This window comes from Apiospora hydei (assembly GCF_038363865.1).
Source record: "Apiospora hydei strain CBS 114990 chromosome Unknown utg000005l_segment0_segment0, whole genome shotgun sequence".
In the NCBI taxonomy this organism is placed as follows: domain Eukaryota; kingdom Fungi; phylum Ascomycota; class Sordariomycetes; order Amphisphaeriales; family Apiosporaceae; genus Apiospora; species Apiospora hydei.
This window is the reverse complement of record NW_027117364.1, coordinates 3,979,692-3,996,578: the sequence shown is the minus strand read 5'-3', so window position 1 is coordinate 3,996,578 and position 16,887 is coordinate 3,979,692. Positions and strand designations below refer to the sequence as shown.

At 55.6% G+C, this 16,887-nt stretch overlaps 6 protein-coding genes across 6 annotated transcripts; 1 reads left to right on the top strand and 5 right to left on the bottom strand.

Moving 5' to 3' along the window:
- Positions 1-567: 567 nt before the first annotated feature.
- Positions 568-3,115, bottom strand: PG997_006709 (uncharacterized protein; the record flags this gene model as incomplete). Its single annotated transcript, XM_066811024.1, has 5 exons — positions 568-778; positions 835-1,943; positions 1,997-2,441; positions 2,702-2,941; positions 2,991-3,115. The coding sequence occupies 5 exons, from the start codon at positions 3,113-3,115 to the stop codon at positions 568-570; spliced, it is 2,130 nt and encodes a 709-aa protein (XP_066669947.1).
- Positions 3,116-3,549: 434 nt separating this feature from the next.
- On the bottom strand, positions 3,550-5,845 carry PG997_006708 (HET-domain-containing protein; the record flags this gene model as incomplete). Its single annotated transcript, XM_066811023.1, has 2 exons — positions 3,550-4,905; positions 4,979-5,845. The coding sequence occupies 2 exons, from the start codon at positions 5,843-5,845 to the stop codon at positions 3,550-3,552; spliced, it is 2,223 nt and encodes a 740-aa protein (XP_066669946.1).
- A 765-nt stretch (positions 5,846-6,610) lies between these two features.
- Positions 6,611-7,668, bottom strand: PG997_006707 (uncharacterized protein; the record flags this gene model as incomplete). The annotated part of the gene is made up of 2 exons (XM_066811022.1): positions 6,611-6,851; positions 6,926-7,668. 2 exons carry the CDS (start codon positions 7,666-7,668, stop codon positions 6,611-6,613), a joined length of 984 nt encoding a protein of 327 aa, XP_066669945.1.
- Positions 7,669-10,989: 3,321 nt separating this feature from the next.
- PG997_006706 (uncharacterized protein) lies at positions 10,990-11,848 on the bottom strand (the record flags this gene model as incomplete). Its single annotated transcript, XM_066811021.1, has 2 exons — positions 10,990-11,668; positions 11,742-11,848. The coding sequence occupies 2 exons, from the start codon at positions 11,846-11,848 to the stop codon at positions 10,990-10,992; spliced, it is 786 nt and encodes a 261-aa protein (XP_066669944.1).
- Positions 11,849-12,472: 624 nt separating this feature from the next.
- On the bottom strand, positions 12,473-14,356 carry PG997_006705 (uncharacterized protein; the record flags this gene model as incomplete). The annotated part of the gene is made up of 1 exon (XM_066811020.1): positions 12,473-14,356. The coding sequence occupies one exon, from the start codon at positions 14,354-14,356 to the stop codon at positions 12,473-12,475; it is 1,884 nt and encodes a 627-aa protein (XP_066669943.1).
- Positions 14,357-16,039: 1,683 nt separating this feature from the next.
- On the top strand, positions 16,040-16,716 carry PG997_006704 (uncharacterized protein; the record flags this gene model as incomplete). The annotated part of the gene is made up of 2 exons (XM_066811019.1): positions 16,040-16,325; positions 16,436-16,716. 2 exons carry the CDS (start codon positions 16,040-16,042, stop codon positions 16,714-16,716), a joined length of 567 nt encoding a protein of 188 aa, XP_066669942.1.
- Positions 16,717-16,887: the final 171 nt, after the last annotated feature.

Genomic DNA, 16,887 nt, shown 5'->3' with positions numbered 1-16,887 from the left:
GCGACAGATAGAAAACGTGGATGGCACAAACGTGCGAGGAACATCGGCATGGGCGTCGTGAAGTCGCAGCGGCGTTCAATGGTGTAAAAGTTTATCAGCCATGTATTTGCCAAAGTCTCGGGATAGCAGCTGTCGGACGTCTTCCCGACAGTGAGCTTCGGAGCTCCGCCTGCCCAGGTGTTTTCCGCGTTCGGACTCATAGTGATCAGGTGGGCTTTACCGTACTTAACGGGATGTTTGATATTGAGGGGCTTTGGAGGCATATATAAAATGTTCTATTATACCAATCCGTTCAAGCTGGCTTCAACCAGCGGGATTATACGAGTTGGACTGGTGAAATGTCCCGGAGAGCTGTCGGTGATATGTTACACGTTTATTTGCATACAGAGTAGAAAGAGTTCTATGACACGTCCCTTGCCTGTTATGCTGCTTACCTATAGATGCCATTCATTCGTAGCTCCTTAGAGCTCCATTCGCAGTTTTCCAAACGTGCATCATCCAGTTTTGTAATATACACCACTAAGAACGCCCTCCTAGGAACGACTCTAGACACCCTTTTCTGCCTTTTCACCATCCCCGTTCCGTGCCCCACTCGAAGGTATTCCAATAGGCCTGATTGTTGAAATCCAAGTCCACAGGAACGCTATTACTGAACAGCAAGGGGTCGGGGTTCGTCTCCTCGTAGGTAGTGGAGTTGTCCTGCATCACCCGATCGAAAGTGTACGCCAGGTTCGGGTTGGGGCCGAAGCCGCTCATGGGCATCGCCATGATGAAGTTGCTAAAGTCCAGGTCGGTGTCCATCAGCGCGCTGCTGCCGACGCTACTACCCCCGACCTCGTCAGATCCGGCGTGCTAATCGAGGTCGCGGTGCTGTTGGCGGCATCGCGCGTCTTCTGAGCCTCTTCCCGGGCCATCTCGGCCAGCATCTCCCGGATCATAGGAACCAAAGGCGGCGGCGTCATGTCGGGAGGGGCATCCTCGCTACTGGTCCCCTCGCCCTTCGTCGTCATCATGGCACGCCTTCGCGCCGCCTCGAACGCGTCCCACGCCCGCAGGATGAAGTTGCCAAAGATCTTGAACATGGGCACGAACTGCGGGTCCACAGGTTGGAACCGCGCCAGATAGCTATCACTCATGACGCGCCAGGCCTGTTGCGCGTGGCGGGCTAGGGGCCGGCGCTTGATCTCCTGCACAACAAACACGTACGCAGGAAAAGGGAAAACGTCACTGTTGAACCATCCAAATCCTTTCGTCAGGGGCGACCCCATCATCTTCTCGTCGCACTGAAGCATGGCGAGCGCGTACGAGAGCGCGGCGGCCCGCTGTGCCTCGGTCGGCGGCAGCGGCTGCGAGGCGCCAGGCGGGTTCGAGAACTGGGCATAGTAGGCCAGCAGCCGGTTCTTGGCGATGTAGGACCGAACCGTCCACTTGGCCATGAACTGCAGCGGGTTGTCGTCGTCGCAATTCTTGAGGTGCTTTTCCTCGATGAGGCGGTGTAGGGCCGCGACGTCACCACCCTCGGGCAGCGGTTGCGCAATGGGCTTGAGGATGGGCATGGTAAACTCGAGGTGCGATGGCGTGTTGCGCACAAAGTCGGCCATCTCGGCGCGAACGACAGCGAAGAGGGCTTCGGTCGGCTTGCCGTGGGCCTCCTCGGTGGGCGGCTCTTTCATCTCGGGGCGCAGGTCGCTGTCGTTGACGTTGAGGGGCACCTTGCAGTCCCACGTCGGCACAAGGGATGTCGCGTGCATGTGCGACTTCTCGCGCGTGCGGTGGTCGAAGATGACGAGGGACCACCACAGCCGCCGGCGCATCTCGGCCTCGAGGACGCTGTGCTTGGCGAGTTCGGCCTCGCTGTCGAGGCCCATGCGTTCAGCGATGCGGATGGCTATACTGAGCAGCGACGAGAGCGACGAGGGCATGGTATGGGTTCTCACCGACAGCTGTGACGGGTTAGTTCAGTTCGTGTCTGATGTGGGTCACGGTCGCCACTTACCAGGTAAAGGAATAACGCAGTCAAGCAATCTCGGTCATTACACCGTAGAAAGCTCGCATTCGATAAAGCTTGGTGACAGGCGAATTGATACTTGGTAGACAGGTCCTTCTTCGGTAAACCGAACATGCTTTCGCATTCGTCGTCGTCAAGGCTGAGAATGGCCATTGAGTAGATGCTAAACATTAGGGCCTCCAGGTTCGGATCGATGCCCCCAGCTTGCTCGCCGCCTCGACAATACGTCCCTGCAGGGTCGGGGTGTGTGTGACCTTGAGGAGGGGGTTCACATTGTCGAGATAGACCTGCCAGAGCCGGAAGATCTGGATGGGCTCCGGGTGCAGCGTCGAGAGATCGACGACGTTGTGGCTGTTCCGCGACCCGAACAGTAGGTGGTCGTCGTTTTCGTACATCTGGTTCATGGCCGAATGTACCATGAGCCGACTGATTCCTAGAGTTAATGTTTCAATGTCGTTGGTGACATCGGTATCTCTGAACTATCATGTGATAAAACGGGAGAATTAGTAAAAGATCCACGGAATTCGGAGTCCCTGCATCATCGGAGAGCAAAACCGTACCGCTGAGCCCATGGCTTGCCAAAAGTCCCTGCATGATATGTTAGTCATATGTAAGATACCCAGGGAACAGAGAAGATGAGTGCAAGGGGCCACTTGTGTTGCGCAACGACACCAAGACAGAAGACAGACATACTTAGCTTGGTATGAAGCAGCGGGAGGCGGCGACGAGCCTACAGTAGCGACAGCCTCGGTCTGTTCGTCGCCAGACTCATAGCTGCCCTGCGGCGAGTCCTTATCGTCGTCATCATGAGCCGCCGCCGACGGCCCGTGTAGGGGATCGAACTTGATCTTATTCGAGCTCAGGAGCTCTTCGTAATACCTAAGGCGGGCAAGGGAGATCGCGCTCCGGGAAGCGCCGCCTTCGCCTGCGGGTCTGGGTGGCAGGTATACATTGGACGTTGTGTTTGGCGCAACCCGAGCACGGGAACTTGCGGTCGCATTTCACCTTGCGCTGCTGGCAGAGGACGCAGGCTAGGACCCGCTGCGACTTGACGGCGGCTGGTACTGGTGCTGGTGCTGCGTCCTCCGGGCTATGCGACGAGGACATGATGAAAAAGAAAGAACAACGGGATATACCACCGAACCGAAGACTCGGGATCTGAGATCAGCGAAAGACCATTTGACTAATCTTGGGCTGGAATGAAATACATATCTCTGCATGAACCGCGACGTCAGGTCAGGTTCTTCATTGAGTCAGCCTCTCAGCGCACCTCGGGCTTTGGCAATGTCCGAGCTTACTACCCCTGGGCTGCCTTGGCCCTTGCCTAGAGGAGTAAGACCCCAGTCGAAGTGGGGTTGGCCAGCGTGCGTGGAGATGGGGATCTCGAATAATGACCATATCCTTGCGTGCCAGTCAGCTTACAGACGAAAGAAGTCTGTCTGAGAGCCAAATAATGTAGAAATAGATGGATGGAACTGGAAACTGGAACGTCCTTGGTTTCCTTCTTCTTGGTCAAAGCCAATTGGTGGGTAAATGGTGGGCTACGAAATCGTGATGGTCCTCGCCACGGCCTCCTCTAGCCAGAGCGGAAGCTCTTCGACCTGGTCAACCTCTTCGAGGGGCGAGCCGTCGCTATCCACATAAACGGTCTGCGGATCCGAGTCACCAACGGCAGCCGGGCGTGTCTTCGCGAACCCTGAGACCCGTACGAGGCCGACGCGCTGGTAGTGTTGTTCTTGCTGTGCAATTTGTTTCAAAAGGAGGATGGCGTTTTTTCGGCTTGACCATGGCGGGCGAAGGACGAGTCCCAGTATCTTATCGACAAGCGGAATATCCTCATCCATGTATGCATAGGCCATTTGCGTGACTCCCTCGCCGATTGGCAGCACCGCGTGCACTCCATCACGGAAGCTCATCCCCGCAAGGCGGCTTTGGTTGCTCAGGGTTTTATTGAGCTCAGTCCAGCTTTTCCTCACGCATTGGACCTGGACTGCCAGAGCAGTGACAGACAGCAGGGAGGAAGCATTCACGCTCGATAGGTCTGGCTCTCGTAAATCGTGGTTGAGCCAGTCACGCAATGGAACAACGATGTCACCATCTCTTCTCGCCAGCCCGATGTCGCAGTCATCCGGAACGCAGATATCGAACTCGCTCATGCGGATACCGCCTTCCCAACCACTCCAGCTCCAACTCGGAAACCCAGGTCGCCGCCTCGAGCCTTCTGCTTCGTGGTGCCAGGCAAAAGGAAATTCGAGCCAAGAGTATTCCCCTTTTCGAACCTTGCGGACGGGTACACCGTGAAGGTGTCGAATGCCGCTCGGCTGCAGCGCGCGAAAGAGCCCGAGGATCGCGTTAAGCGAGTCGCCCTCGTTGGTGAGCTGACGCCTCGTGTAGTTGACCAGCTGTTCTCGCTTGAGGTCTTCCCATTGCCTTCCGACTTTTGAGTCGCCACGACTGCGGCCAGCAGAACTGAGCGCCGCGCTGGGGATCATGTCCAGGAAGTTGGACTTGCTTGCATTCAGCTCGACGCGGGAGAGTCTCTTCGGCTTCTGTATTGACTCGGCGTGGTGCGCCACGTTACAGAGGAAGGAGACCTGTTGGTCGGTAAAGACCAGTCGCCGCGGAGACAAGTAGCCCTCCTGGTAGGTCCAGCCACGCCGGGCCCAGGTCGCGCTGTCGAGCTCGGCTGAGGTGTGCGGGAAGATTTGGATTAGGTCGACGTTCTCAGTAACAGGAACATGACCTTGGGGGTGGCGCTGCCTGTCACCAACCCCGGGCAGTCCGTACGAGGCGTCATGGCCAGCTGCCGCCACAATGGTCAGATATGCGTGGGCGTATATCTTATCCATCTGAGCAATCTGGCGAGCCATCATGTGCCCGTCGATCTGGTCGATACACTTTTCGCTTCCTGTGGTGAGAAGGTGTCTTGATTTGTCAATTGAGGATTGAAAGGTACTTGTTGCTACTTACCAACTTGTCAACCCATAGATACCGCTCACCGAGGGATTTGGTCAGAGTAATGGCGTCGATGATTACACGGGGTATGACTTCGACAGCTTGTTTCGAATTACCATTCTCTCCTTGAGGCGTAGGGGGTGAAGGCTTCCCCCAAACGTATGACAGTGCGACATACTGACACGTCGAAGGCGCCTCCACGATCTTAAAAACCTCGGAGTAGCAATCAATGACACGCAGCCCTTCCACATCACTACTACCACCGACACCGGGCTCGCAAGTAGCGGCGGGGTGATGTGTCTTGCAGTCCTCCAACCAGCGCTTGACGAGCTCAAAGTCCACCTTCGACGATATTCTCCTAGGTCCCGTCACCGGAATCTGGTTCTCGTTGCCATCGGAGGCCACAAGCGCCAAGCAGCCACCCTCGTACCAATCCCGGCTTATGCGCTGCCCAGCCGTCTTGTCGGCGAACTTAGTCTCAAGCACGGGGTATAGGACCGTGCAGTCCGAGTAGTCCACGCGCTCGGGGGCGCGAACCTGACGGCCCAGGATCGCCAGCGATGACGACAGTGCGACGAGCCGGCAATGCCGGCCGTCAAGGCTTGGCGGCGTGATTGCGGCGAGTAAACGACAGACGGGACATTGCGACTCGCTGAGAGCGTCGCGGTCGACCGAGAAGAGGCCTGCTGCTTTCCTGCCGATCCTGCTGGCTGGTGGAATCGCAGCCAGATCCTCCCATTGGATTTGGCGGCAACGATCGCACAAGGCATGGTCACTGCCGGCGGAAGCATCTAACAACTTTCGTTTTCGGGCAGGATACGCCCCTTCATCTTCAATCGTTCCCCGTTTTTGAGCGCCGCCGGGAGGCAAAGAGGGCTCCATCGCTGTAGGAATCCATTCAGGTACAAGTTGCTGTTTAGATGTGCCAGGCGGTGACGCAGAAGTCTCGGTGCGTGAACGGAGGTCGTTTCGTTGAACAGAAACGCAGGAGCGGCTGAAGCTAATGCGATCCTTCCTACTGCACAGCCCTGCTTGCTGTAGGGCATTGGGAGCTGCGTAATTAGGAAAGCACAGTGTGGGTTTGCGACGTTCTTGCCATCCAATTTCTTATTTTCAGCTGTTCAGCTCTTTAGCTCGGCGTTTTCTGGTAGTCCGCCTAGCAAACAGCCAAAACAGCAGGGCCTTGGATCCTTTTAGCGTTCAGCCAGGGCATGCAGGATTTTGCTACAGGGGGCCATGTCCGACCAGTTCAATTGATCCAACTCTCTGTCCATCGCTGAATACCTAACCTACTTAATGTACACATCTATAGACCACCCGTATATTTACGTTATATTCCACACCCAAGCAATAACTAAATTGAATGTCCAGATAAATGTTGATCAAGCTCAAATGCACGTGCCCAGAAAAAGGGAAACCCCGAAAGCCAATCCTCATACATAGATGCAGCAACTCCCACATCACGCCGTGTTTTTAGATACGTAGAATGCCCACATAAGTGACTTGTATGAGCCATGATATAGAAATACCCTTCCACCTTCCAGGCTGCCAGTGATAGCCCCATGTGTAAATGCCCAGCTCAGTACTTTTCCAGAACGCGCGCCCTCGACTTTGAAGGCTTCGACACGGAAGGCATGGCCTTGAACATCAATGCCCCTCCTTCGATCCGCCCAACAAGCCCGCCTCTTCCTCCTCGTCTTCGTGTACAGGACCGCTGGGTCCCCAGACCCCACGACGACGTGCGCGCCTCGCCCTGCCGCGGCAGCACAAGCGAATGACGGGCAGGCCCGCGAACCAGAGCCCCATATCGGGCGTGCCGGCGCGCACCCACAGCCCCAAAATAGCGAGCGTGCCCACGACGCAGAGGATGAGCAGGGCCATCGGCTCCCTGACGAGGTAGAAGAACGGTAAGGGCAGGTAGAACGTCGGCACGAACAGCGGGCCGCAGATGGTGTGCCGGACTGGCCACGTGGTCGAGGGAACTCGCCCTTGATCCCGCTGACCTCGACGTCGACCGTCTTGGCCCGGTTGGCGGCGCCGTCGATCCGCTCTAGGGTGACGTGATCGAACGTGGCCAGCAGCCCGATCATGCGGTCGGTCTCGCGGATCGCGCTGGGGCCCGGAAAGCCGCCCCAGAGGCTCAGCTCCTTCCAGATCTCGACGGTGCCGCTGCCCGCGTGGCTGTAGACGCGGAGGTCGATCTCCTTGTCGCCGGACCCGTGCAGGACGTCGCCCACGAGGACCTTGTCCGTCCATCGGAACCAGGGCATGTTGATGAAGTCGTCGGTCGTGCCGTGGCGCACGTGCGCCGTGATGCGGTCGCTCAGGTAAAAAGAGGGGGCCTGCTGCTTGTCGGGGTTGGCGACGGAGCTCTGGAGGGCGGCGTCGGTGAGGTTGAGGCGGGCGTCGCCCAGGCGGAGGAGGAGGGCGTCGGACTTGGTGTCAGCGGCGAGGCGCCAGTCGAGGATCAGGGCGCCGCAGTCCTCGCAGGCCGACCCACGCACGCGGTCAATCGTACCCTTGTAAAAGTCGCTGTACGGGTGCAGCGTCGTCAGGGCGCCGCCCGTTCGCAGGGTTTGCTGGATGTAGGCATCGCGGTGGATGGAGGGGACCTCGGGGAATGGCAGGAAGAGCCAGGTGCCGACGAGACAGAGCCAGGTCAAGGGCAGTAACCCAAGAACTCGCGTGATCGAACAGCGAGGCATGCAGGATGTGAGCGAGTTAGCTTTTCAACGAATGGACGCAACAGACCCGTCGCAACAAATTCGGCTGGGATGGTGTGGCAGACAGCGGTATGGCACAAAAAGGGATTCCATGATTTCATGGAGGGTGAAAGGGTTCTGGCCGAATTGAATCTTAGGGGGCTCCCTTAGCGGCTCCAATGGACGTTTCAGTGGGGCATATCGGATGAAACAGGCATGAGGACCGCTGATCCTCTCAGGGCCGATATCTCCGGGCAATTGGCTACTTAGCTCCTGATGAAGCAGTGCATCTTCTGTGCCGATCAAATCCACACTTGCAATTGATTGTAGCACTGCTGTTGCACTATTTGCCATTCACGAACGAGAGTACAGTTTGGTAAGTTTGACAAGTCTAGACGCGTCCCTTTCTAAGATTGGGCTTGGTTAGCTACATGTATGTTAGACCAAGCAGGCACACCGAAATATGCTCTGCAAAGGAGCCGAAAGACTTGACTTCCACGAGCACGCGCCCGCACTACATACAGTGACATAGCCCCCAAGAAGGTGTTGTGCCCAAAATTTGAATCGACGCAGTCATCCAACGAATGTCAGATAGCCCGTAACACTGCATATTGCGAGGCGTATCTTTGTTTGGTGGAATTCAAGGTGGAAGAGATGGAGGAGTGAAGATGGAGCCCGAGTAGGGCTATTCTATGCATTGCCCAGGTGAGGAGTCTAGGAGTTCCGCGCAGGGACAACGACGGACGAAATCATGCTTCATCAATGGATATGTAGTGTGGCTATAATGGCAGGGGAGCGAACCTGCGTGCCGAAAGGTCTATGAGTTAAGTCATCGCCGCACCACGCATTGCTACATTATACGTGCCTCCTGCGAAGGTTGGAACAAACGTCCAAAGGTTTTATACCGGTTCACTTGATTATATTTATATACTTGCTAATGGAATAAACGTCCGAAAACATTATTCCAATGGGACCAAACCATCCTTGATCCGTACAGTACGAAATAGCCTGGTGAGAGTAGCGGTTTCGCCATTAAGGGGATGATGGGTCTTACCTCGACAGACACCACTCAACAAGGCATCGCAGGGCGACTGTTGAGTTAGAAGGACTTGAAATCTTTTGTGAAGCTAGCCCCGTCTTCTAAGGCACGTAGGAAACATCGTTTTCTGGGATATTACACACTCGGTCGCTTTGCCGCATAAAAGGGGTTCACGATGTGCGATATATTGAGGCCTATGATTGATTGCTCGATGCTTTGGCATCCAGTCGGACAAGCCAGGAAGTCCGTGGATGAGAAACTCTGTGGACCTCTACCATCTGCTTTACCTTGTTTGGAATATCGCGGGTTATTCGGTTAACCACAGCATCTGATATCATTTGCAGCACGAAGCCCACCATGCCGGGATCAACAGCAAGTTCTTCTTGTGCTAGACGACGATAGAACTCCATACCACGGCCCGGAGCTTCTCCAACCCATACGTGCATATTACTTAGCAAAATGAACGGGTTTGTTGTCTCCATGTGAGAGGTGAGCATCTACAAGGTAATGACGGGGACCTAGAATGGATCCTGTGTCGACGCCTGTTGCAACTGCGTCAGGTCATGAACATATAACCCAAGCATCTGGCGAATCAGACGAGGTCCCAAGTAATCATCTGCGGTGTACTTGGGGGATACTAACGGCCGGAGCTAGTTCGTCGCAATGGCTGTAAAAAAAACACATATTAGTCGAGTTACGCTTATTTGGTAATGGGCTTCTTTACCTCGTCCGCCACAATCTCTGGCGGAATAAGTAAACCAACAAGACCATGTTGAAGGTCAAACTGCTATGCAGTTGGTAATGATCCTGGATTCTCATCGCCCGGGTCTTTGTGGCAGCACTGGGAGCTCTGCCATCGTGGAAATGGATGTAACTCGCAGGAACCCAGCGCAGCTTCGAATCCAGATACTCATGAATGATTATGTCATCTAGCTCATCAAGCCGGATGCGGAGATAGGCAGGCAGGCCCTGCTTGCGGACTGGATCTTCCTGGGGCTCCTTGGTGTCTTGATGGTTGGTAGGGTGGGTGGCAAGTAAGATGAAAGATGTTGTGGGAGTCATGAATTGATGGCTCGGTATGGCAGCTGTTGGAGGTCTTGTTGATTTTCCCTGCTTCCTCTTGCCCGCCGCAGTTGCAAGGGTAGGCCGCTTCACCCAAGACAATCCTACTGCACCGTCCGTACGGCCCAAAGAGAAAGACAGGTGCTGAAGGCAGCCAGCCTAAGAAGAGGCGCAAGACTCGCGGCACAAAGCCCGACAGAACTGTGGCACGAGTTAAGGGAGCGCCTGTCTATGCCAGAGTTAATGGAAGTGGTCACGACATCATCTTCCGGAAGGTTGACCAGCTAAACGCTCCTGTCGGTGCCGATTTCACGGCCCGAGCTTGGTTTTCGAAGCGAGATGACCTCGTTTGCCGCAATTTCCAGCGCCCAGATTTCCCTGTTCTTTAATAATGAAAGGCTTGGAGTCCGTGGCGCATGCTTTACGCGGCATGTGTGCCCAGCCTCTATCGGATCACATCATGCACCTCAACGCCCTCGATGCATATGCCAGGAAGGATACTTCCAACAAAATTAACATGGCGCTCTGGTGTAAGGAGTACATGATGAAGCTGGCAGTCTTGGAATAGATCATCCAGCATTGGAAGCAACTCGCCGGTATCTGGCGTACCATGTACCTAGCCGACAATAGCAACTAGTCATATTCAATCTGAAATGACAAGTATGCCGAAACGATCCGAAAGGCATTGGGGCGAGGCCTCTTCCTCAATGCTGCCTTCAAGCGCAGGGAGGGCGTCTTCGTGACGATCCAGGACAACTTCGAAGGTCTCATTGAGCCATACAGCTCACTTATTGGATCGAAGCCGAGACAGCGCAAGACGCACCAGCCCCTTGATGGCGAGAACGGCGGCTTTTGGTATAATACCTGCTGTAATTGATCGACGAGCTGTTTGTCCAATCAGGCATTATATCCAATGGGATAAATGTTATGCCACTGGCACTGAACGGTCCCTGGTTCGTACATAACAGCATGATGTGGTGGGAGCAGCGCTTCAACCCAACCGCCAGATTCGAAAGTCACCACTTCATGAAAATGCCTATACTGTGGTGAAGTTCAGCTCTATCCGGACTGCAAAGGTGGATGTCCGTTCCTATGGCCTAAGCGTCGGCAGTATTTACTGTGACACGACTGTGTCAACCAAACCAGAGAGAAGATGTACGTGGTAGGCTTTAGATAGGCATGTGGCGGCGGTTCTGTTTCGGGCTTTGCAAGGATCACACAAATCACAGCTGGCTCTTGGTGAACCTACAGAAAATGGTTTCCATACCCCGAACCCCGAACCCGTTGCCCCCTCGCCCCCGTGAACCCCCTCGACCCCGTCCCCGGCCCCTACCCCGTCCTCGAGGCGTGAAACCGCCGAACCCGCCGAACCCACCGAACCCGCCAAAATCAAAACCGCCGACGTTTTCATCATCGGCCTTGCCGTCAATCCACCTGGTGACGGACCCGCCCCCGATCATCCGGGCCGCAAACCCATCCCCCTCGGTGCGGCCCTCGACGATCTCCAGCCCGGCGCGCTTCTTGGACAGCCTCCTGCACGCCTTCTCGGTCATGCGCTGGTCGAGCAGCTGGAGGGTCCGCAGCTTCGCCCCGACCTTCTTCAGCCTCCAGAGCTCATCGAGCAGGCCGTGCGTGACCCGGCCCTCGCGCCGGTCGTTGCCCGTCACCAGCAGCGTGCGCATATCGGGGCACGCCTGCAGGAGCCCCAGGACGCCCTGGTCCGTCACGCCCGTGCACGACTCGAGCACGGCGTTCTGCAGGCCGGGGCACGCGCGCGCGAGCTGCACCAGGGCGTCGTCCGTCAGCATTGAGCCAAAGCCGCGGTCGCTGTTGCCGCACTGGATGCTCAGGAGCCGCTTGCGGAAGGCGGCGGGGGTGTCGGCCAGGGCGAGGAAGTGTTTGCTGCGGGGCGGGGAGAAGTGGGTGTTGAGTTAGCCAACTACCCGGTAGGCAAGAGTAAGCGGTCTTTCCTTACTCTTCAATCTGGAAGTCGTCCGAGAAGGTGACCTTGAAAATGTACCTTCTTTTCCAAACAAATTTCCACTCTTCGTCCCACTTTTTGGCATTGGAAAAATACAGCATGTTCTGAGGGTAGAAACGCGGATACATGTCCTCGCCCAGCGAGCACTCGGACTCGGCGTCGGAAACATTGTCCCCCTCGTCGCTGCTACTTTCCCGGTCCTCGCTCTTCTCCTCGTCTTGCTCGTGATCGTTCGGTTTCGCCTTCTTCGACGGCGCGTCGCTTCATTTGGGTAAAGATGGGATAGAGCTTGACCTCTTTCGCGGCCGCGGGGGCCGCGGGCGTATCCCTGGCTTCCTCCGACGTGACGATATCACGCGAGGTCTGTTGAAAGGGCAATTGGTGGATCAAAAGGAGAGAACGGTTGTTCGAACGGGCTTGTTCGAACGGGCTTGTTCGAACATGACGTAACGCGGTGTACTTATAGCGCGTGTTAACGCGAATTCTCAATTTCTTTAGTGGGTTGAAGTGCCTGCAGGGTCCCTGTGGGGTGCATGTCAGAACCTTCAATGGCGACGGCAGGCCGGAACGTAGACTGTCTCAATTCAATGCCGAATCCAGATTGAGATGAGCGGTGGCGTGCTGCGCATTGAATTTCCTCCCCAAGACAGTTCTCAAGTCCTAATTTGACTACTTTCAAATTGGTCACATAGTAGCCCGACGCATGCGAATGAGATAGACCATGACTAGCGAATAACAAAATCTTCGTACCCCGTCTTACGAGTAGCATCCACCAGGCGTTTGCCATTCTCATCCATATCCGCCGCCCTCGTCCCCGACATACCTTCCACCCAAACCACTCCAACCATGGTGAAATAGGTATCCTCTGCTGGCGACACATCGACCCAGGGCTGCACTTCCCGTCTCAGCCCAATAACCGGGCCGTCGCATGTGGGCAGGATCAGCACGTCACCCTCTACGGCACGCCCCGACACGATGCCAGCGATGGATGCGGCCCCTTGCTCCCCATCGGACAGGCCCACGGCGTCAAACAGAGCTACGGTCTTTCCTGCTAAGGATTGCAATACCGATTTCTCGAAGAACTCCGGTGATATCTTCCAACCATGCCCAATTTCCCCGTGTTGCGACGGGGGTTGTGAATGGTACTGTAACATGTTTTGCAGTAGTACCTCGTTTCGGGTGATTTGCTCCATGTCGATGAACGATGCCAAGGCTGACCGGATGCGCATATGATACTCATCAATCTTCCTTAAAATTCGCAAGAGCTCCCCCGCCAGCGCGGTGTGGTCATGGCTAAGCCGCAGGGGACTTGTGATGGTCCCCATAACATGGGCCGGAAGCGTAAGCGTCACGCGGGTCACGGTGGGCGCCCTAGGTTTGGAACTGTAGTGACCTGGTTCCGGCGCATCGGGGACGATCAACATCGGTACTTTGGTGGGGAAGTCGAATGGCTTGTTGAAATCGAGGGACCACGATGGAATTGACACACCTATGGGCTCTGAGCTGTGAAGTGCGAAGCCAGTGTACATGATCATACCGGACAGCTGGATGCTGGCCGCCGTGGTTTGGTACATCAAGACGCAGGCCGGCTTGTTATATTCGACGGGGTATATCTTCCGCAGTCGAGGGGTGAATGCATATAGCCCGTAGATCCGGTCGCGAACGTTAGTGCATTGGCGGCCCGTGGTGTGCAACAACGTTAGCGTGAACGCCTTCTCCGGGCTCGGGTTCTTTCCGTCGCCATACAGCTCGAGCATAAAGCCATACTGCAAGCCCGCCAACATGTGTCCTTCCATCACCATTTCCAGCTGATTCCACTCTGCCAATAGGCTGGCATCAACGTTTTGGGGGATTTCCGGGGTAAAATACGCATTCCGGATAATCGTTTGCGCATCCCACCGTTTCGAACGGAGAAGGGGTTCAAAGACAAGGGTACCGCACACGAAGACTGTCTTCTTGGGTAACCAAAACTCCTGGTAAGTCCAGATTCGAGTCCAGTATGGAAACTTAGAGACGAGGATGGTAGCCAATCCAAGCTTCCGGTAGTAAATGTTTCTTCTCATTGTGTTGTTACTGGAAGTGTAGGCCATCACATCCCGGTACAGCTTGAGTGCCTTCTCACGCCAGTACCGCACAGAAAGATACGGGCTCATCAGCGAGATAACGGGCATCATCTCGGGGGTTGGCAAGCCCAGCCAGGCAACAGTCTGCGAACATTGCGAGTAGATTAGGCCCATCAATGGCACTTGCTGGCCCTTCTCCAGAATGTCGGCCTGGTTGATGCAGATGGCATCCACCCACAGAGTGCGCGGTCTCTGGTGGTGGCGCAAATACCGGAGGGCAGTTGTCAGATTCGAGGTGACTTGCACGAGGTGGCCATTGACATAGACAGGCTTTGTCACTCGGGCATCACCCCATACGTATGAGAGGGCTTCATACTTTGGGTGATTCTTCAACGAACAAGTCCGCAAGCTACAGTGCATTGCCTCGTCGAAATCGCCAGGCAAGAGCTCCAGAAATCTTACGTCTGACGTAGCTGGGTCTTCTGGCGTAGCTGGATTGAGAGGTGCGTAGAGATTGTCTCCCGGAATCTCGAGTGGGACGGGCATATCCCACAAAGTCAGCCAGCGATGGCCGGTGCGTAGCAGGGACGTCCACAGATTCGCAATGCCTCTGACGTGCGCCGATCAAGCACTGAGAACCCGCCAGCACCAGCAAAACCGGGCCAAATGAAGGTTTTATGTATAGATAGTATGGGCTAACCAGCCGTGAGCCATGCTTGGGATCCAAAACACCAAACAGATCTGGGGAGAACGATCGTGTGGGTGAAGCGGCACACCTCTTTGAAGGCGGGGAATCCATTGGGATAGTAGCGACGAGACAACGCTTGGCTCAAGACCGAAAGCTGAAAGCTGAAACTCGAAAGCCCTAAAATGCTTTTTCGCGGGTGCGTGCACTTCTCCTTCTTCATCCTGCCTCCGTTTCTCGTCCTGCCTGCCTGGCCATGCGTTACTGTTAATGCTTTGGTGGCATTGTGCCTACTACTGGGAGCCCACTCGTTAAAGGTACAATTGACCCATCATGCTCGCTAGGAAATAGCTCCGGGAACGTCAAGCAATGACCAGCTGTCACGAAGGTGTTGATCCAGTGGAGTGTTCGACCAAGTGATCTGCTTCTCAGAACGGCAATTGGTGAAGATGACCGATCAGCTTGGTGGGCTGGCCTGAGCGATCGTGTGCGAGCCCAGCCGCCCAGCTTGCCGAGTAGCTTGGTTGGCTGTGTGTATTACCTAACGTGCGATTTTCCACTTTCCCATTCATCGTATTCACGGGAATACACAGGGCTCATGACTGAACTTAAGGGTCCCAGGAAGAGCACGAGGTATTAATTGAGGGATTGACAGGGGGATTGACATACATACAATCAGGCCGCGTTGGTGATGCGATGATCGTTATGAAAGGCCTCATTCTCGGTCGGCTGTTCTGGTGCGTGAGATCAGCAGTGTGGTGGTCTCCCCACAGTTAGCCGTAGGGGCTTGCAGCTTGGGAGGCAGGAGGTATTGCCGGGAACCGCTGAAATAAATTCTTAGTCAAGAAAACCCTTGGGACCGCCCAGGTCACTCCATCGCCAACGCTTCTAGACCTTCTGGAGCTCGGGGAGCTGTCGTATCGGACCATGATCAGCCCTGGCAGCTGTGGTGTCCGAGTGCCAATCGTGCCCGGGCTCGCTTGTTAGGTAACAGAATGATCAGCGATTGCATCAACCGAATGGCTGAGTTGCGGTGGACGCGTAGCTGGTTCTCCATCCCGGCAGATCCGTTACCTGTCCCGGCCTTGGCTCGCCAGAGATTCGCTAGATTCGCCCTGATTCGGGGTTTCGCTGGAGTGCCATCGCGGGATTGGGCGACTTTTGCAACCGGGAAGAGGCCAATCGTCGTGGGGGCTGCTAGAGTCTTCGGTGGGTCTGCAAGTCGTCTGCACCACCTGCACCAACTGCATCGGGTGCAACGTGAATAAGTTATCCTCTTGGGAGCTGTAGATATAAAAGCAGATGCCCATGGCTCATCTCTGGAACAGTTAGGTATGCATATATCATCTATATACTCCGTATTGAGCGGCGAATACTACAAAGTCCCTAAACACACATCCATCCACAACTTATATGTCAATTGATCCAACATCGCCCACTGGCCGCCGCACACGACGGTCTGTATCCTCCCCGGTCACAGTTCTCCCGGCCGCGGACGCACTCCCGACCGGCCGCAACAAAATGGCGAGTCCTATACCAGACACATGAGGAATGTCTCGGCCACCTCCTTCAGCTCGTCCGACGAAGATCCTCCGCGCGTGGCGCGGTTGCCGTCTGGACTTAAGACACGCCTGAGCCTGCTGCGCAAGTCGGAGCCGAAGCGACAGCAGCAGCTCGACCCGACTCGGTTATCGCCCCTATCTGCTCGGCCACCCGTGCGGAATCCGTACGGGCGCAACAGCTGGTACTCGACCGGGTATGAGAACTCGCCGTGTTGGAGCCTGGATTCGGTGGTACTGGACCAGAGGCCCCAATCCGCTCCCCCACCAGGTAAGCTCAATCGTTAGCAGTGTCTTTGGACCCCTACCAAGCTCAACCCCACCCCCAATTCCCCCAATTGTAGGAGGCATCTCATTCACTAACACGCTGGACAATTGCAGAGTACGAACACCACCCCAAGCCCATGCGCCACCACGAAGTCGACCCGTACAAAGGTCAAGTCGCCTTCTACAAGGACAGCATCTCGATGTCGCCGCAGGGCCGGCACGAGCGGGAGAAGCGGCACGAGGCCGACGCGAAGCCCTGCTGCTGCGGCCTCTTCGAGGTCGGCACCGTCAACACGGCCGCCGCCTGGATCGGGTCCTGGCTCACCGGCGTGGGCACCATCATGCTGTACGGGCTGGCGGCGTCGGGGAAGTGTTTTGGCGGGTGCCTTCACTGAGTCAGTCATTGATGCACTCTGGTACTACCATATGAACACTCGGTGCATTGGGGACCTTGGAGAGAACAAGGGATCCTCCAAGTGGTTGGGAAAAGGGGATAGATAAAACTGGTTCATGGTCAAAAGATAGATTACGATCTTGGTAATATAATAAAAAGCTTCCAGCCACAG